We start from the raw sequence: 22,146 nt of genomic DNA on the forward strand, positions 1-22,146 counted from the left end.
ATGTGTGTGTGTATGTATGCAAATATGCATCATTTTAAAGAAATGTTATTTTTGATAAAATGCCGCAGCGTATTATTTTATCAATAGTAAACACCGTTTTATCTTTCATTTTCTGAATCTAGTTATATAATGTAAACGACAGTGTGTACTAGGGAATGCAATACCGGTATACCGGTATACCGAATTACCAGTAAACCGCCTGATTTTTCTGCGGTATTTTTACCGGTATTTATCCCAAAAATACCGGTATTTTTGGTATTATTACATAAGTGCTATTTGATACATAATGCACTAAAGTTTAAATTTCTCGGAACAAATTTATCTTTAAATACCATAATCGCATAAATAGCTATATTTTTAAGTGATTCTATAAGATAAATAAATGTCAAATATTATCACAACTCGTCATTAAACTGAATGTTTATTGCTTTAATAAGGGCTTCATATCGTGTTACAATAAATGGAATTGGACTGATAGATAATGATGTTTGTTTCATCTTTTGTAAAAATATAACGTTTTTTTAAGTGATATTTGCGCCAAAATATTTTATATCATACAGATTAGACCTGCGTAATCTTTATTTTTTCCTAACTTTATACATAAAAATTATGATAATTACTAAATATTTTTGCTTCTTATTACAATTATAAAATATTATTTTTCGAAAACATTCTGAAGTTTGAAAATACTATAGAAACATCACATTGTTTTAAATACCAATACTCAACAATTATAGTAACTTATTATTTATCTCGACAAAGTATCCGATCTTAAATTAGAGTTGAAAAATTATTTTTTTAAAAATATTGGAGATTGTGCTAATTTAACACATTGGATACAGACAGTACAGTTTATTATAATAATGTAATATGATCTTTTATGAGTTTTTATCTTTCTTACTCATACGTTTGATTTTGGTAAAAAGTACTCAATATACTCGATAATGATGATGATTTAATTAAATTGGATATAATGTTGTTAAATTATTATTAAAAAAATAAACTTATTGTTTTATTAACTTCCCGTAAGGTAAGTTATTGTAATGGGCCAAAAATCGGAATTGAAATTTTTTACATTTCTCGACGTTTTGAAGGTTTCTGAACATTTTGGCATACTTCATAAAAAATTTTCGCCCACGTTTTCGGGCGTACGGATCAACCGATTTGAATGGTTCAAAAAACATTCGATTCCTATTGATAGGGAAAAGAGCTGATTCGTTTTTGGCAAAGGCAGGTCCAGCCGTTTCGGAGATACGGAGCAAAGAGTGCAGAAAATAGAAATCGAATTTTTGAGAGAACGGAGTATCCGATTAGAATGATCTAAAAAACATTCAATTAGTAATGATTGGGAGAAGTGTTTATTAGTTTTTGGTAAAGGCAGGCCCAGCCATTTTGAAGATACGGAGCTAAATATGTAAAAAATGGCAGTTTTTGAGAGAACTAAGCGTCCGATTTAAATGATTCAAAAAACTTTCTGCTTGCCTTAACAAAATAATTGATTTTGGAAAAAAAATTTGTTCCAATTTTTTTTTTTTTTTTTTAGTTTTTTGTATATCGAAAATATTTCAGATTCTGACTATAGTTCTAATATACTTTACAAATAATTTCAATTCTGCAATTCAGTTTATATAATTCTTATAAATATTAGACAATGTTACAATATTTATAATAATCTATTTGAAAACATTCAGTATTCCCCGAACATTTCGTTACGGTACGGGAAGTTCCAGCAATTTGACTTAAGGCACGATGCCATAATTGCCTTAAGACAGAATTCCACTTACAGCTAGTTTAATTGTTTTTATTGCTTAGTTGCATATAGTTGTAGTTGTATATACATTTTTTTATATTTGTACTAGTAACATTCAATTTTATTTACGTTTGTTTAAGATAATAAAAATGGCGGTAATTTACCGGTTATCCGGTTTTAAATTGAAAAATTACCGAAATACCGGTATTAAAATTTTCCATCGGTATAGCATTCCCTAGTGTGTACCTTTAACAAGTACTGTATCGTTGCCAATTATAATCACTTTTACAATCATTTTAGAATTATGTGGGTTAACGGTCGGATGAGCTCATTGTTTTTGTTTACAAAGTAATGCATGATAAATAATATATTTTGTAGTAGTAATTTTGAACAAATCATGGGAGCCTTTTACTCAACATGTGGTCAATGCAAAGAGCAAAGTTTTGTTTGCACAATGATGGGAGTCATTGGATCGACGTTGTTTTTTTTAACCTAGCTGCAATAAAAATTGTGAGGCTTTAAATTTGATAATAAAATAAGGTTCATCAAAATTCATTGAAAACTGTTTAAGTTATTCAACATTTTCATTGATTACATATAAATGGCGCTAAATTACTAATATTTTGGCAGAAGGTTGTATTATTTTTATAACATAAACAAACAAAATGAAATATATTTTTTTTATCATTTTCTCTAATCTCGTTCTAAAGTGCAATAGTATTTTGATGCTTATTGTATTCAGTCTGAAACATGATGTTTTATATATTCAATTCAAATATATTTATTTAGTTTATTTCATGTTTCATAAAAATAAATAAATATAACAACTTCTGAATAAGATTATCAATGTCTCTTTATCAACAATTGATGAAGTTTTCGCAAGTAGTTATTGATTTTAACGATAGTTAAATAGTAAATGTTCTGAATGTATTAAGAATATATCGTAAAAAAAAATTATGAAACTATAATAAAACTCGTTTATTTTCTAAACACAACGCTTTATATTTGATAAATGAAATGTAACCATAGATAAATAAGTATGAAATATAACTTAGCCTGAACTAATTTGCATCCCGAAATGGTTCAGGGAATAAATTGTAAACCAATAATAATAATATTTCATTAAACTGTTAAACCGCTGTAGGTTTATGATATCTATTACTTCAATCATTTGATTGACATTGAAATGAAAGTATCTTTAGAATTAGTAGAATTATTTATGCTATATTAAAAATAATGTTTTTATATAATTCAATCAATTTTTAGATACTGTTTATATTAGCTTCAATACAAATTACAACGAAAAAGTTTTTAGCACAATATAAAATTTTGTCAACAATCTCTAGGTGCTACTTAAAAAATATACATAACATATATATTTTATTTATTTTGTTTTCGTTGGTTACATCTTGAATTTGTAATTCTTGCTTGACTAGTTTAATTACACTTCGTAGCTTAATTCTTCCGTTATCGTATAAGAATGAAAATTAAACAAAACAATTGTAAGTCTTTATCCATTTCTCGTGAAGGATTAAAGTATTCCGAAACTTCAGAAGACAAAGTTTCAACTGAAATACAAAACTTTTAGCAACTAAACGAACGTCCAAATTGTAGTAAACCCGCACGATTTCCAAGTTAAGAAAAACTTCAAATCCGTTGATGCTCAGAAAGAAAATTTTAAAACTTACTTTTTATAAATTTGGTTATAATTACGTAAAAACTACGTATGCTTTGGCAGAAGTTATGATTAGTTGCTTAATTTAAATAATATATGTATATAGCGTGTCCCAGAACTCAACGTCAATTCGAACGGGGTGATAGTATTGATTGTAACTATCTTGAAAAAAAATTAAACTAGTTGGTTTGGTATTTAGCCTTGAGGCAAGTTACATGAACTTCCCGATATGTGTAAATAATCGACTTAATGAAAAAAATGAGTAAATAATATACTTCATTAATCCTACTTTAAAAAAAAACGATAATAATTTTAGCAAAGTTTGACGAATTTTTGGCCTACTTGTCGTAAGGCCGCAATATTACAGTAAGTTCTATAAGACCATGATGTATATCGCTAAAAAAAGTTCAACAGGTAATTACAAGAAAATGGCTCGGTAGATTTTCACCACTAACATTTCAACCATTCTCAACTAATATTTTTCGAACAGTTTTTTATTTTTTAAAATCGGTTCGGTAGGATGAGCTTGAATGTGGACGAAAATTTACCACTTTTTTTCAACAGTTAATTACAAGAAAACGGCTCGGTAGATTTTCACCAAAAATTAATCAGTACCATTCCCAACTAATATCTTTCGAACAATTTTTGATTTTTTAAAATCGGTTCGGTAGGATGAGCTTAAATGTGGACGAAAATTTAACACTTTTTTTCAACAGTTAATTACAAGAAAACGGCTCGGTAGATTTTCACCTAAATTTAATTAGCATCATTCCCAAATGATATCTTTCGAACAGTTTTTGATTTTTCAAAATCGGTTCGGTAGGATGAGCTTAAATGTGGACGAAAAGTTTAACACTTTTTTTCAAATTGCAAAGAAACGGCTTGGCAGATCGTCACACAAAACTGACAAACGATAGTCCTCACCAAAATACATCAAATAGCTTTTAAATTTCTCAAATCGGCTCAGGCGTTTTTGAGAAAACGTCGATCAAAGGTCTAACTTAATGCCAAAAAAACAATACCAATTTTTGCAAACTTTGACGAATTTTTAAAGCTGAACCTGTTGTCGTAGGGCCGTAATATTTTTGTATGATATAGAAGACTATGGTATCTACCGTCAAAAAAATAATCATAAAAATCGTCGAAATTTTTTTTTTAAAAACTTTATTACAAGAAAACGGCCCGGCCGATCTCTACCAAAAACTAATCAGCACGATTCCCAACCAATATCTTTCGAACGATTTTTGAATTTTCAAAATCGATTCATAACTGCGGGCTAAAACGTGGACGAAAGAGTTTTCACTTCTCTGCTATTTACGAAGAAACGGTTTGGCCGATCGTCGCACTGACAAACAATAGTCCTCATCGAGATACATCGAATGGCTTTTAAATTTTTGAAATCGGTCCAGCCGTTTTTGAGAAAACGGCGATTTACGGCAAAAAATCTGTTGGTGCACACGCACACACACACACACACATACTTTTTCCAAATTTGGTCTCATTCGATTCAGAATGGCTTGAAACGTCGAGAAAACATAAAATTAGCGAATCAGATTTTTTGATGAAAACATAAACTTCTCCTTCGGGAAGTTAAAAATCTCACATTATTTGTAAGTTATAAGCTTTCAATTAAAACTTACAGCTTTGGTGAAATTGTAACCATTTTTAGGTTATTGTGTTTAATTTTTATTACTTTTGTTCATTAAAATTTTGGAACCGTAACCGTGTATGAAATTTTTATGACTACAGTCAAAGATAATGACACCATTGTCATTAATAGCAGAGAATTTGAAAAAAGTTGGCACAAAAGTAGTCAACACAATTTTTAATTCGAATTCTATTTATTACATTGGCTCGTCGTGATTAAAACTTAAAGACTGTATAATTAATCGTAAGGCAAAAATTGAATTCTAAATAAATTTGTAATTTTTTACATTAAGATTACTCTTTATCTAAATTACACTCATGATTTAAATTTATTTATTTCTAAATCTATCAAACAATAAAATTTTGTTCTTTTCTTAAATTCAAGTAATAAGATATATTTATGAATTGCACTTTAGTCTGTTTTATGTTGCAATATACAGTGTAGACTGTAGATTATACACTCACGCCGGGAAAAGCTAATATAACTAAATAAGGATTATTGTCTCTCTTGGTAATTCTCCCAATTCTGGGGCGATAACTACCATTTGATTACCGTAAGATCGCAATTTACAAACCTGAGGGATTACTTTGACGTCTAACATACATGTAATTACATGTAGAGTTAATAGCTATACGAATATTCACTTGTGGATCAAACTTTCTCAACAATATTCTATTTTTGCACGTTAGTGCAGAATGTGCTACCATGTACAGTCCGTAACCTTATTATTAAAAATTATTATCGAAAATATATACTATCGGAAAAGGAAAGCATTGAGTATATATTATCTGATATTTAGTCACACATGTATTTCCTAGCCTGGCTATTATTACAGTGTACTAAGTTAGTCGCAGTATTATCCTGTAATTTAGGATTTTACTCTCGCTGAAGGTTGGCTGATTTTGGTAAACGAGGACCTATTTCACACTGTTAGTGTCGGAGGGATACATAATCTGCATCAGAAATCTGTTGCCCATAGTTATTGGACAATGCATATATGTATCAATCGATATGTACTTGTCGACACGCTGGCGCTGTAGGGGAGAGTGATTATGGTTGCACCACTTTTTTTAAATCAGTCATAATCTTGTGAATTTGCCAGTTATCTGGGGGAAGAGTAAATTAAATGTTAACTTGATCACTTGTCTACATAAAAATACTGTCCTTAAATACGAGCTATTAGACATATAGGTAATCAAATCATGCAAGAAAAAGGCGAGTGCCACAACTGTCGACATCCCAAGAACGGCATAAAAATTGGTTAAAAAACAATAGGTATAAGAACCAACATGGTTTATAATGACTTTTATTGTAAAAAGTATGTAGCATAACACAACATAGTTATTTGAACAAAGCCAATGATTAAAATATAATAATATATATATATATATATATATATATATATATATATATATAATTTTTAAATAGATAATTTTAATAATATATAAAAAGAGAATTTACCACTAATTCTTCTTAATATCAATGCATATGAACTATAAAACTACAACAAATGCAAATAACGAAACGAGAGTTTATCAAAATATAGAGCTACTTAAGGTTAGAGGTACTTAGAGGCACGAAAAAATGAGAATTTTCAGTATTTTTTTTTGTTATTAAACAATGTTTTTTTTACAAAAATAGTAATGCGACATTATAATACAATGGTTTGACTTGAAGTAACAAAAATTTCAGAAAAACAAAATATTTTCGAAGTTATAGCTGTTATTGACCTAGTTTAAAAAACGGTCCTGGCGATGACGGTCATAACTCCTTGGAGATTCATCTAAATCAATAAAAAAAAAAGTTTTATAAATAGATAATCCCGGGCCTGATCTTTGCCTTTTATTGCAAAAATTAACAAAATGGCGGCATCAGAAAAAGAAAATCTAGATTTTTGGGGATAAAATCAACAGTTAATTGGTCTTAAAAAATTTAAATTTAGAAAAAAATAAAAATCTTTCGATCAGGCCCGATTTATTCTAAAAGCTGTACAATTTCATTGAAATCTACTAAGCGGTTTTTGAGTTACAGTTGTCGCCAGTTCAAAACTATAGTTTTGAGAAAAACGCGTTTAAAGTTTCATTTACGTACAGAAATACGAATTATTGAATTACTTTAACCGAGTCATCTATTTCTGGGCCATATAATAATTCATCAGTCATTGCAAAAGTTTCCAAAATTTCCATTTGCTATTGCCTACAAAGCATTCTGGCCGAGTGCAGCATCCAATTTTTTAGCACACCAATGGGAATTATACCCACAATTAGGTCCTTGGGTATCCATAATCAATATTATTGATTATGTATATGTATTCAGCAATTTGTACGATAGTAAAACTAGTATTCACGGTTTTTGAGCATATTTTTCACACTAGTTGGTTGAAGTTTTCAATTTTTTTCTGATTATGGATTCAATATTGAACTACACATCTTGAAAGTAAATTATCATTGCTGAGATCGTCGTAAATCGATTTAAAAGCTTCTAAAACATCATGAGGTAAGGCAGAATAATCTTGAGTTTAAGTATCGAGCTTTCCACTAGCGTCAGCGCGCTGGTAAAAGTCCAATAACTCAAAAAGTAATCATCGGATCAACTTGAAATTTTCAGAGAAATTTTCAAGATATTACATTTAACGAAAATGCAAAAAACTCGATTTTTCAAAAATTCCAAGTACCCCTAACCCCTTAACAGTTGAACAAGTGTAATGTAGTTAATTTAGAAAACAAATGACAATGAGCCAATAGTCAAACCTTGCGAGATGCTCAATTTTATTTCAGATATATTTGTGATGTATATAAGCATACTTATAATTTTTCAATTTTGTATTATGAAAATACTATCGAAAGCGTAAGATTTTTTCAGATGGTGAAAGACATACGATGAAATGTTTTTGGGCAGACATCCAATAATAAAAAGAATTTAATGAAGAATAATGTCTTTATTAGAATAACTTACACTTCGAGTCTTGGTTTGGCCATACATATTTCTAAAGCAATTATGATAATGAATGTTCAAAGTAATATGAACAAAATAAATAATAGTAAATGTATATATATATATATATATGTATATATATATATATATTATTATTATTATTATACATATATAATATACATCCTTTATCTTTCATGCATGCAAAAACATTTACTTGCAACAACCACACGTATTTCATGACGTGAAATTAAATGTTGTGTAATTCTAAATTTTCTATTATATATAATCACCCAAATAATGAAATTATACTAGTACTTAAACTTTTTGTAGCATGTTTTCATTTTTATAGAGAGCGAAACTGAAGGAAAATCTCCTACTTCACCTACAAGGCGGAAACTACCAAAAACACCGGTATAAATAGAGTTATTCATCTTGTGTCTGCGTTGAATGTTTTCTACTGAATTTTTATATTGTATATTTAATTTAATTTTTCTATGTTCAGAGATTCGATTTCTTTCACAAACTATCGCTTTTTAGTTTGAAATCAACAATTCAATGAAATAATTAATTTAGTTTAAACTTATTACTGGACTATTTATATAAAATGAAGCATGAATTAATAATACCTATTTGCATATATATTTGCATATAGGTTAAATTTTTGGCAAGATATTGCCTAAAATAAATCAATCATTTTGACACAGGATACTTTTATTAGTTTCTTCAACAAATAATGGTATCTAGTGTGGGAAGAAATTTCGAATCTATGAACGAATATCTATTACTACATTTGTTTTCGTCATTTATGTAATTATATTTTTATTTTCTTTAAAACGTATAATATATAGTAGATAGATTTCATTATTAACTTGTTTTGCCACTCCGTTTTGAAATTGAAAAAATGCGTGTTTTATAAATAAATTTTATTTTTCAATTAATACTCATCGAATTTTAGTAAGACTTCTTATAATACTATAGTAATTGAGAAGATTTACTTTTTATAGCGTGTATTTAGAATGTTTACGTATAGTAAAAGTGAACAATCAAATTCTATTTTTAACAAAAAAGGGTATTTGTTCAAAATAAGTAAAGAATATTTAGAAATGTAACATTGTTAAGTGCATGTAACATAGAAATTTATTTTTTGAACTTAGTATATTATGTTTTTTTTTATTTTTGATTATTATATCGAATTAACTATTTGACACAAATTAGTATCATTATATTGTACCTATTATTATTATTATACTATTATTATTTCTCATATAAACTAATTTTTATCATTTCCATAAAATTCTACTAAAAAATCTACAAAAGCATGTTTTGGAGGAATGCATCCAAATATGGGATTTTTTTTAAGCATAATAAATAATTCAAATTTTGTCATGATATATCAGTAATCAAATAATTTTAACTTTGGAAGTAAAGTTCTATGCGTTTTAATAATAAGGTTTTCATTTGATTTAGATCGTGTAAACTATCTTGTTCGATAATTCAAATAACATTATGAAATGTGTGGATACTGATATGGTAAATGTTTTATTTGAAATTAGTTTTGCTTATCTATAACAAACAAATACATTTTCCAGTAAACTAGAAACAAGAAAGTTTTGTTTTTATAGTATGACTTTATTATATCAACTTTTTCTAATATTTTTTATATGCCTGCTACATTTCTCAGCAAAAATTATGTGTCGAGATTGCAAAATAATTCTTTCCATAGTTTTTGCTTTTTTCTTCCAATGAAAAAATATTTCAAGAATGCTGTAACTTTAATATATAATAATATGTTTTCAGATGATTATGAATACAATATGATTGCGGTTTTTTGTTGAACGGTAATAAAGTTTTTCTAAATTATAATGATATTTCACACTTGGTTGCATTCCTCTGATTTTTTTTCTGATGTATTTCGCTAAACTGACTGACTAATCTTATTTAAAATTATTTTATTTATAATTATAGTATTAGTTTTTCAATAAAAACAGAAATAGTACTCGGCAAAGATTTCAATAATAAAATATTACTAGTTGAATAAATTTTGATATCTTATTGTTGGTTCATCTTGCGTTAAAGTTACTTGTACGCTGCCTTGACTGTTCTTGAATAAAAATGTCGACAACATATGACGATCAAATCTTCCTTTCATAGCTTAAATTTGTGAAACCAAAATTATACTTATCAGTATAATATATCAATAATGGTGTAATTGTTAAAACTAGTTTAAGTGTTAAGCAGGATACGAAGTTCTTGTATATAGCATATGCCTGCTACATTTCTATATTTCGATATTTTTATAGAGATTATTATTTCATTTTATTGCATTAAACTACACAAAATATAAATGACATTTTGGGTTTAAATTAATGCAAACATTTTTTGTTCTTCCGGTAATCTTTTAACTATTTGCAATGAGTGCGCTGAATCGCACCTACGTATTTCAATATACTATATACAAGAATTGCCTGTGACAATCCGTAATATATGAGTATATTGAATAAATAAGTATAAACAACAAATATATTCGTTATTAAGTGTTTGATGGTATAATCAATTAATGTATTAGATATTTATAATCGTTAGATATTTATATGATATATATAAAATGTTGTTCCTTCTACTTCTATAATCTGTGTTTTTTCATCTATAGTTTGATCTATCTAAATATTTATGTTTTTCTATAAATTTTCATTTATACATCAAAGCCAGATGGGACACTGCTGCCCGATTAATAAACTTTATATAATATAGTATACAATAAACTTTAAGGTGAAATATTATTATTTCATATATCAGCAACAGCTATGCCTATACACTAATGTACTTGTGATAATAGTTAAAACTTTCTTCTAATAAAACATATTAAAATATTTATATGTTTATTTATGACATTGTTACAAAAATTATTATATGAAAACCTTGATTTTTACCTCATTTATCCTCATAATGCTCAAGTGTGTGTTTTTATTGAGAGCTTCACTACTGGCAGTTCAGGTTTTAATGTTCAAAACAAGTTAGTACTTTTTTTTTTAAATTTGCTTGCTTAAATTTTTTAAAGCATTCAGATAATTAGCACTTTTAGTCTACACTGCCCTGTCTGTGGTTTGATCTGCTAATTTTTTAAATTAGTTTTTTTTTGTAATATCATCCTTCCCTCTTAGAACTAAGCAGATTAAATACAATTTTGCTCTATAAGTTTTATTAATATTTAAAATATTTCCTTTATATTTCCGTGTGATGCATTGTCCCAGCTGGCACGATATTAGCTCTGAGGAATGTCTTGTTATGTCTGAATCTTAAAAACTTTTACTCTAAATGTTAAATGTTGTGTTGAATATTAATTGTTATGCTTAAATGTACAATGTACTATACAGACACATGTACATGAAGCTGTTGAAGAACCGATTGCAGTTGTAAAAATAATGCAATAATTATTTTGTGTTATTTTTACAAAGAGGATATAATAATTATACTAAATAAATCAATAAAACTTCCTGTTTCGTGCGCTTTTAAAATATATATTAATCGACTCTTGATTATTATTCAGACTATAATCAAAGTATCAAGAAGTTCTAGTTCAAATAACAGTCCGACTGATTTACAATATTGTGATATTATTACTATCTAATTAATTATATAAATATTCACTAAATATTTACTTATATACGTTATTTTTTAACTGCAAAAAATATTTTATATTAATCTATGACAATATTTGCATGCAGTTTGAAATTCTTATTTCCATTTCTTAGATGTTGGTTTGCATGATATGTTTATGCACTTGGATTTACTTATATGATTGTGCATTTTACTCCATTTCTCCAAATATATACATGATATGTCATAGAAAATTTGTAATAAATTTTTAATAAACTATTTAATATTTCTATCTTTTGTTTAAAGCTTTTGAACTTTCGTGCGGATGATAACTTTTATGATGTATTTAAGAGTTAAATGTGTTTATTCATTAGATTGTGTATTATATTTTTCTAATATACATATAATGAATTAATGCGTGTTTCTACTCTGCTAAGTTTTCAGTTTTTTAATGTTATATAAAATTTACTTGATATCTCATGTAATCAAAAGCGAATATATCCTATGCTAAAATTGAATTATGCAGGAGCAAATAGCAAGGGAAAAACAAGTATCTGGCCGTGCCCAATTGCAAGTATGGTACCATGAAGAAAGACGAGAGCTGGTAGTTTCAATGATGGCTGCAGACGACTTGGCGGTCCGAGACGACACCTTGGGTCATGGTTCGTTACCGGAGGCATATGCTAAGCTACGCATAATGCCAGCTACGTAAGTTTACGATATCGTTTTCAAGTATTCAAATCTAAAAGCATTATTACGATTGTAAACTGATTATAGGTCTAATTTATAAAATTTTTACTGCTAATCACAGAACAGATATGAAAGGAAATTAACTTGATATGCGAAGACTGTTGAGCTGCTTAATTATTTAATTAACTAGGTGTGAATGGCATCGTGATTTCAGGCAAATTGCTGGATTTTTTAAATGCATCATTTTTTTTTTAATTATGATTTTTTTTTAAATATTGCGCTGAGTACCTGTCTTAGAGACAAAATATCAAAGCGCGTAACGCCGCGTTGCAGTCTAACGATTAAACGATACAAATATTAGTACGGAACCCATATAAATGTAAACATAATTTGTACTAATTATTAAAATCTCTATAAAATATTTTATAATTTGATACGCATATGTCTAATGATCATTGTTTACCCTCAAATCGCATTTTTTTCACTTTATCTCCAAAAAATCTCCAAAATTGCTGGACCTTTTTTCTAAAAATTTAACCAATTGGTTATAATGTCCATACAAGTTATATGTTTTTTCAATCATTCAAATCAGTCGCTTCGTCCTCTCAAAACTGATATTTTTGACACTTTTAACCCCGTAAAAAGTTTTTACGGCTGGACCTGCCTATGTTAAAAAGTAATCACTTCCCCATCAGAATCGAATGTTATTTTAATCATTCAAATCAGTTGATTCGTGTTCGCGGAATCGTGGACAAAAAATTATATCCAAATATGCATACTCACACGCACATACATGCATCCATTTCTCAAAACATTCTTAAATCGTAAAGATTCATATAAAGTTTCACATTCGTTTTTTTTGTTCAAATACATCAAAACAATCAGATTACAATTACTAAAATGAGCTTATTTCAATACTCACAAAACAATTTCTAAAATGAGTTTACTTTAAAATACTACAATACCATAGCTCATAGTAGTTTGAATTTTCTTCTATGGCATTAAAAAATAATTATTATATTATCAACAATCAATGCACCACTCCGAATTAATTTACCGAAAAGTATAATTTAATACGATATAAAAGACCTATAATATATATGTATTAGTATATTTATAAGTTTTTCAATTATGAGAACTAATATGAGAAAACTAATTGTAAGACAGTGGAAATATGAAATAATTTAAAACTCTCTTCATTCAACTATTTGAATATTTAACATTTAATGAGCTAATGATTATTTATAGAAAATAGTTAAAAGAACTTTATATTCATAGATAGTTTTTGTTTGGAAATTCACATTTATGAATTCAAATGAATTCAATTTTTTGAACAAATCAACTTTTTTACCTGCCGATTTCAATTTCGAGTTAATTACACAATTATCTTCAATCGTGAAAAGGTTGTGCCATCTATGAGTTCGTAGTATCTCATGTTCGACAATATTTTTATATTTTACCTATTTTACAAAACTCAGAAAAAACAAAATAATATGAAACTATGTTGTTCATTTAAAAACTTCAATATTGGAATTTGGAATTATATATAACACTAAAAGTAAATAATTTAATGCATGTACAAATATTTTTTAAGAAAACCTATTATGTAGTTAATTGACCAAAATGCGTGAATAATTTTATGAAAAATTTAAACTGTTTTCTAATAATGAAGTAATACTTTAAGCTTATGATAAATTTTTACTGTTTTACTACTTTTATACAGAACTATTTACTTTGGTTTATTTCTCGTCTTATTTAATTTAGTGGCGGCACATAGCGACACAATTGAATAATTTAAATTGCCTTCATCTTATTCTCCTACTTTATATTTGTCTGTATAAAAGGAAAATATTCAATAAATAATTGAAACAAATTTAGAATTTTCCATAAATGTAATCCATTATTAAAAGACTCCCTATCGCACTCTTTTAACGTTCTGTTTTTATTATGCTTTTGAAGTATTTGACATCAATGATAATGAAATAGTTGTTGGTATAAAATTACACAAAAATTATTGTGCGTGCTATATTCTTTCATTCTTTTAACATTTCAATTGATGTTTATATATTTGTATTCATGCATTATGTTTTTTTTTCAGTGGCGACGGTCATGTGGCCCAAACCGAAGTTGCACCTGCAAGCCAAAATCCAATTTGGAATGCAACTTTGAGTTTCACTGGAATCCCAGGAGAAGAACTAATGGATCGAAGTATAGAAGTTACTTTATATGATCTGTGTCCACAGGTGGACCCGATATTTCTCGGAGAATGTACAGTAAGTTATATTAGAAATAAGTTATATTAGAAATGAACCAAAATCTTTGTCATTTTGCACATTAATTGAAATTAACATTGAAAATAAACAAAATTGAAAGTTTTATTATTTTTCACAACTGTATCATTTCGACTAATCACATTTTGTAAATTTGCTTCATATGATTAACAATATATGAAGCAAATTTACAAATTAATGTTGTTAATGGCTTACTTTACCTGATTCTTTGACACAAACTATCATTTTAATATTTCAAATTAGTTACATTTTATGACAACAGTTCTTTCTATAATTGTTTCTAAATTTTATAATAATGGTTTTAAGTTTAAATAAAACTAAAGAATTAACAACTTGAAATATACTTGAAATATATATTTTATTCAGATTTGGGAATGTTTCATTTTCTCAAAATATTGTGACCAATTTTAAAATGTCTTCTATATTTGTAAAGAATGATTATTGTGAAATTCAACGTTAAGCTCTCTCAAAAAATCAGTAATTAATTTTAGAAATTTATAGTCATTCCAAGTATATCTACGGTAAATTGAGTTCATTTATTATATGCAAACGGTAATTACGCCATCTCTTCATAATTCGTATGCAATTTTATTTTTATCTGATTCTAAAGAAATATATCTATTTAGTAGTTATAATGGTTCTAATAACTCAAAACGAAACAACAAAAAGAAAATTGATTAATAGATGGTATTTTAATCTATGATAAATTGAAAATTTTGAATTAAGGATGTAACTATATATGGGATGTCCCAAAATTCACCGTCAAGCCAAAACGGAGTGATAATATAGATTGTAAAAATTGTCAAAAAATTAGAAAAAAAAATCATATGCAGTTTAAAAGTTATGTCTTTAAGTACAACATTTAAGTATTGACCTATTGTAGTCCACTTTAGTTATTTAAGCTTGGAAACTGTAGTGTAGACGTAAGTAATAAATAATAACACATCTGCTCCAATCTGTCTAGAATTATAATTATTTGCTTGAATGTGAACTTAAAATTTTCTAAATGTATCGTCTTTGAATGGCTCTCTCTTAAAAAAAATGTATTAAAGTGCATAATCAAGATAATAAAGTTGTAAAATACTTACTAGTTTCATAATAAATTATATTGAGTAGGGTTGAAATTTAGGTAAATAGCAAAATTACTTCTCATCTAAAGAAAGTTTTATATAAACAGGTAGATTTACAGAAAGCTTTCTTAGACGATCGAGCTGTATGGTATAGATTGGAAGACCCGCGTGGTTTACGCGGTGGACCATTTATCAGAAACGGCCATTCAACGTCTCCGAGGCCATCTCTTGTAGGCGGCCAATTGATGGGTGCCCAACGTCCTCCTATGTTTGCTGGACAACGTTCACTAGATAGTGATGGTGATAGCATTGGTGACGGCTTGTCTTTATTGCATCCTGATCACGCTTGGGTCGCAGGTCTGTAGATTATTTACATAATCCATAATGTTTCATGCTATTTATCTGCATACTGTTAATATTAAAAATATTTTTTCATATTAACAGATTATTTGTCATATATAAATTATCAATCAAATCAATTTTATTAAGGCTCACGGCGAGGATCTTCTCAATCAGAGACGCTCGAAGTGGAGGTCTATCAATTAAACAAGGACTTTTCTAGATCTTTGCCAGGATCACGAAGGTCCTCATTCCAATCACAACAAGAAAAAGAGGCGGCAGCCGCAGGCGGTTCACATTCAGCCGAACCGTCTGAACCAGCTTCTCCCGCTACCTATTGCAGAGATCGCAGGTTAGTCCTTAATTTTTGTTCGAGATTATATCGTTGTCTTTCGTTATAATGTTTAGTAAACAATATTATTTTATATAAATTATTCACTATTAATAATTCATACATTACATTAAGCTGTTGTCAGCTAAAACTGTTCATTAAATCTTAAACTAATTTTCAATTAAGTTCCATTAACTTTATTAATTTAGATATAATTTTGTTTTAAGGCAAAATACTACTTAAACTCAATAAGTAGGAGAAGTATGGACAAAATAACATGGTTTTTTGTTTCTTGGTGTTAATCATTTATTTAATTATATCACAATCGATGTAATCGTTTTTACTCATATTAGAGACATGGACTAACTGTAGAATAATCTTTATAAAATAAAAAGTATAATAACATATTTATTAAGGAAAAATGCAACTAATTATAAAAACTATATGACCATATAGTACGGAGTAAGGACATACTGAGAAACTAATTTATAAGAAAACAGTTCATGATTAAATCGTATGGTGCTCTTTGGGGTATCAGCATATTAAGCATAAGCCCAAACCTTCGTCAAGCTAAAAACGGCAAAAGAAGGTTTTGCATGGTTTTGCAACAAATTTTAAATAAGGCCACTGTGTAATTTTGTCTGTATTTGGTATTCCCCTAAATATTACGACAAGTTTAGTAAGTAATCCATTTAACATTGCAGAAGATCATCATGTGCCAGAGTTTTAAGAGATCCCGATGAAATATTACGATCTCTAAAAGCTGTAAAAGGGGAATTGGGTAGAACTATGAGTTTCTCTGCTAATAAAAGGGCCTCTCGCAGTAAGTTTATATTGAACACTTTTTATTAGCATTTAGATTTCTATATTTAATTAAAAAATATGTATCGTAATTGGCAAACAGGTAAAAACATGAAGTTGCGAAAAGAGTTACAATTATACTGAATTTCTACATTAGCTTGCTTATATATTTACATAAAATATTAATTATGTTTTTTATCAAATTTAAAAATGTTTTTAAAACCACTTTCCTAAAACTAGTAAATTCTTTCTATTTTATTGATATATTTTGAGTTAATATCTTCCTTCTAATATGTTTTGAAACCCTTCAGACGCTGATCTCTAGCTTCCACCTTTCTTCTGGTCACTCGGTAAGATAATTATCCTCAAAAAAATTTCACGTCTCATGTGAAATCATTGCTTTTTTATTTGTCCTATGCTCTATGTATATAATAAATAATATATTGTGAACTTAAGCTTTGAACATTTTATTAATATAGTTTTATTGGGTAACTAGGTATACATATAATTAGAAAATTTAGATCTATAGATATAGAAAATTTGTTTTGAACTAATTCGTTACTTTATTCTATTTTAGCAATTTTTTATCTAACATAAAAATGGACTTATAATAGACAATATATCATATTAAGCGTATAATTCAGTTATTAGCTAGAAGTGGAAACTGGATCTGGTTGTGACTAGAATAGGTTGATACAAAAGTGATTAAACATAAAATGATAACGAACGAAACGTATACATCATAGTGCAAAATTTATTTGATTTATACAATCTAAACTGGTATTTTTTTATACAAGTTAATTGCATTACTTTTTAGCAATGACTTCTTCATTGGTGCAGATATTCATTTTTGTAATTTTACTATTATTGCCATTATTTTTAATTGAAATTTTTTATCCTTACGATTCTGATCATTTGTAATAGTTGGAAAACATGGAGTTTGATTTTTGTACATATTGCGGAAAATGAGCTAAAAATATTTACTCTGAGACTTTGATAGAGTATTTGATATACGTATATCAAATTATCCGATATCTATAGAATTTTCTATAATCAACACATATTATAATCAATAATTTTACGATTCTGTATTTAAATTAGAATGAATAAATTGTTACATCATTTGCAAATACAACTAAGAAAATTCTCTTTATGCAAGCTTTTAAAATCAATTTTTTAGTTAAAATGTTAAAAATCTCATATTAATGATTAAAAATTATTAAATTATAATTAATCATAATTTATAATTTTAAATTTTATCAAGCAAGTCCAGATACGATTCTCGCTTATTTTTTATCGTTCGGCAATACCTTGAGTGAATGGCTCTGAAAATGGTCTATTTGGTATGGCTATGAACTTATGCCAATTATTTTAAACGAATATGTATATTGAAAAAAAAATCGAATTATTTAAACAAAATATATATAAAAAATTCAATATTTTAACTAGTCCATTTTGATTGTATTGTAGAATTTACTTAAAGAACTATTTCAACGCATTGTCATTAAATTGAATAAGTAATGCTATGATCAGTTAATTTCTGCAACTTAAAAAAGCTGCTATGTATTATTTTATTTGAAGTAAAATTTCTGAAATTTTCTCAAAAAAATGTTTGTTTATATAATGTCACCAGAACCACCAGATACTGTTTCCCTAAGTAGTGGTATTGGTCAACTATCTACAATAAAATATTCAACTTAACTTATTAACTACTAACTTTTAGTTAATATTAATTATATAGACTCATTTATTAATAACTTATTTGATATTAAAAACATATTTCGTATAAATGACAAAATCAGTTATGAGCGTACTCTTAGTGATATTTTAAAAAGTTCACATTATATCATAATCCATTTTCATATCCTGCTCTACCAGTTTGTTTTATGTTTCTGTGTTTTTGTTCAATCTTGAGTGTATTTTTCTTGTGTATGTTTCAGTATGCAATCATTATGTTCATCGAATATTAACGATTATTTTCAATGTGACACGTGGTTTCATACATATAATGTTTGTCAATGTGCTTTGCACCTTTGTGTTTTTGTAATGAATAAAATATATTTGTCATACATCTTTTATAAGAAGTTATAAAATTATAATATTTAACAACCATAAAAATAAAGAATAAAATATAGACTAGATTTTGTACTAGCATACCTATGAAATATTTTTTTGGGACTGGAAAAAAATCCTTCACTCTCAAAAAAATGTCATCGCTTTGGTAAATTATAGCCAACAGAACTTCGAAAACGAGAGGCATTGTTATGAAGAAAAAAACAATTATACATTAAATTTACTTCTAGTTGAAAAAATGCAAGTCTGAGTTGTAATAATTTTACATTTATACCTAAATTATTCTAAATAAATAATGAATATACTATTTATAAGGTGACCATATTTTTTATGCTAAAACCAGGACGACGACTTATAATTACGGTAAGCCGGGATGGAAGCGGGAAAGGGAGTCTTTATGCTAAAAAAATTAAATATGATTTAAAATAACAAATACTATTTAAAGATAAAATAGAATTCGAGGCTTTTAAGCCATGTATGAAATTGTGTTCAATTTTGTTCATAATTAACTAAATTTAATTAACGTAATTTAATTAGCATTTGTGCTAGGAAGTCAAAAAGTTCGTTTTCATAATTTGTGGTTATTGTCGTAAAATTCAAAATAAAAGTTAAAAATCTGACGTGCTATTTTGACTTGCCTTTGTAATTTTTTATTCAGCTATTTTCTCATTCATAATATATAATTCATATAAGCAGGGCCGGTTTCAGGGTCCTCAGCGCCCGCATGCCATTAATTTTTTATTGCTACCCCCCCCCCTATATTATTTTAACTGTTTTAATAGTTTATCATTAAAAAATACAAAAATTTACATTAATTTTTTAAAATATTTTTTAATAATTCTGGATTCAGTACACAAAAAATTAGATATATGTAAACTAAAACCGCAAAAATACATTGATTTTAAAATTATTTAAAATATGCGCGGGTGCTTATGATCAAATTTTTGTGTCTTCTATCGTTGTCGCACTACCGAACTATTTTTAAATGTTTTATTTTCAACCCAAACTTTTTACCACATCCAAAATTTCTATATGTTATTTATTGCTTGAAGAATATTATTAATTTTTCAATTATTTCTAACGCATGCGTAATATTAATATTTGGGTTTTGAAACATTTTATTTATTTACTTTGGGGATTTTATGCGATTCATTTTATTGAGCATATCATAGAGATAAAAGAAAATAGCCTTTCATTAGTAAACATAGCACTGGTACTTCATGTTGGATTATTTCAATTTAATTTTTCATTATTTAAAATATCCAAAATTGCATCGTAAACTACTCCTAATTGATATCGTATTCATCTTTAGTTTCCCATCGTGTATAAGATCGTTGTTTTTAAGTTCCATTTTGGACGTATTTTATAAATATTGTTCAAAGATTAGTAAAACATGCAAAATAATTATATATTTCTTGAATAATATTGAAAAAACTATACTAGAAATTTCATATCCATATCTCGCTTTGGCGTTCCATAAGGCGTGCGCCCGCAATTTTTCGCATGTATTTTTTGCATTCAAAGTTGGACCGACCCTGCTTATAAGCATACCTGTTTTATAACGTTTTCATATATTTGATATGTAGTTGTGAATTTATTATCAAGTAATTGCGTAGATTAAATTGAAACCTATACATTCAGAAAACCCAGGCAATCCGGGACTAAAACCAAGTCAAATATTGCTTTTTTGAAAAACTCAAATCCGGGACACAATCTGGAAGTCCGGCACAGTCCCGGCCAAACCGGGACGTATGGTCACCTTAATGTTATTAATTCGGTGTTCCATAAAATATAAAATGAATTACGGTTTTTTAACCATCATTGGCATAAAACCTTTATGAAACTGATGTTTGCAACTAAATTTTATTATTATTCATATATGGGAAAATATATGTTATAATGTTTTAAATATTTTATTAACATTAATTTTTCAAATGAGACTTGCTCGAATTTCATCAATTTGGTTATAACTCAAAAATCGTTTATTGAAATGTACATTAAATATTAGTTAAATCGATGTTAAAACCAATCTTTAATAATTTGTTCTATAAAAAAGGATCAAGTCGGGCAAGAAAAGAGAGTGTGATAGACATAAAAGAACGCGTACAATCTCCTACTAGCGATGATGAAAATTCTTCGGGTAGGGTACCTGCACAACTGGGACCAGGGCAAGTTCAACCCAAAACAGGACGTGTATGCTATGCCAAATACGGTGAATTAAAATTGGGTCTCTTGATGACAAAGGGAATTTTGGAAGTTGAGGTTTGTCTTTGATTTTGAATATCAAATTCACTAAAATTCTAATTCTGTTTCTATTAACCAGTATGATGTGATTGAAGAATATCCTCATCATGGAGAAGTGGCAGCTTTATAGTAATACATAAATGATTTATTATCTTAACATTATATTTATAATATTGTTTACTTTATTTCATAATTCACAATACTTTCATACAATAACATTGAAATTTAAATTACAAATTCTCCTTAAAATACTTCTCCCAATAATAATATTTTTTTTCAAGTTCATTATATTTTAAAGAGGCTTTTACGTTTGAATAAGAGATGCAGCATAAAGATCCAATTTGAATTTGAGCAATTATATTGTGAAAACCGAGCAAATTATATCACAACGAATAACACAGAGATAACAACGTATATTGCGTCGATCTAGTATTTTCTCAGAAATATTCATAAACAGATTAACATTTTTGAAAAAATTTTACTTCAAAAAAATTGGATTTTTGAGAAACTATAAATTTGACAAAAAATTACTTTTTTTTGAAAAAAAAATTTTGTTTGAAAACAAAATTTTTTTGAAAAGATAAATGTTTTCTTCATTTTGACATATTTTGGAAATTCTGAACTTTTTTTCAAAGCAATCGTACTGCTTGAACTGCATAGAGACGAAATGTCAAAGCGCGCAAGTGCCGCGTCGCATAAGCAT

General features: G+C 27.6%; 1 protein-coding gene across 1 annotated transcript in view; it reads left to right on the forward strand.

Moving 5' to 3' along the window:
* The window catches only part of LOC113387711 (regulating synaptic membrane exocytosis protein 1), a 330,281-nt gene that overhangs the window by 306,624 nt on the left and 1,511 nt on the right, over positions 1-22,146 (forward strand). Inside the window, exons 11-17 of the mRNA XM_026625078.1 lie at positions 8,357-8,418; positions 12,131-12,312; positions 14,393-14,567; positions 15,763-16,012; positions 16,145-16,346; positions 17,030-17,148; positions 21,256-21,461. Of these exons, the coding sequence (XP_026480863.1) occupies positions 8,357-8,418; positions 12,131-12,312; positions 14,393-14,567; positions 15,763-16,012; positions 16,145-16,346; positions 17,030-17,148; positions 21,256-21,461 (1,196 nt within the window). The remainder of the gene's footprint in view (positions 1-8,356; positions 8,419-12,130; positions 12,313-14,392; positions 14,568-15,762; positions 16,013-16,144; positions 16,347-17,029; positions 17,149-21,255; positions 21,462-22,146) is intronic.

This window comes from Ctenocephalides felis, unplaced genomic scaffold (genome assembly GCF_003426905.1).
Source record: "Ctenocephalides felis isolate EL2017-DRISC unplaced genomic scaffold, ASM342690v1 CF-g0.4_SCAFFOLD_03572, whole genome shotgun sequence".
Taxonomy (NCBI): Eukaryota; Metazoa; Arthropoda; class Insecta; order Siphonaptera; family Pulicidae; genus Ctenocephalides; species Ctenocephalides felis.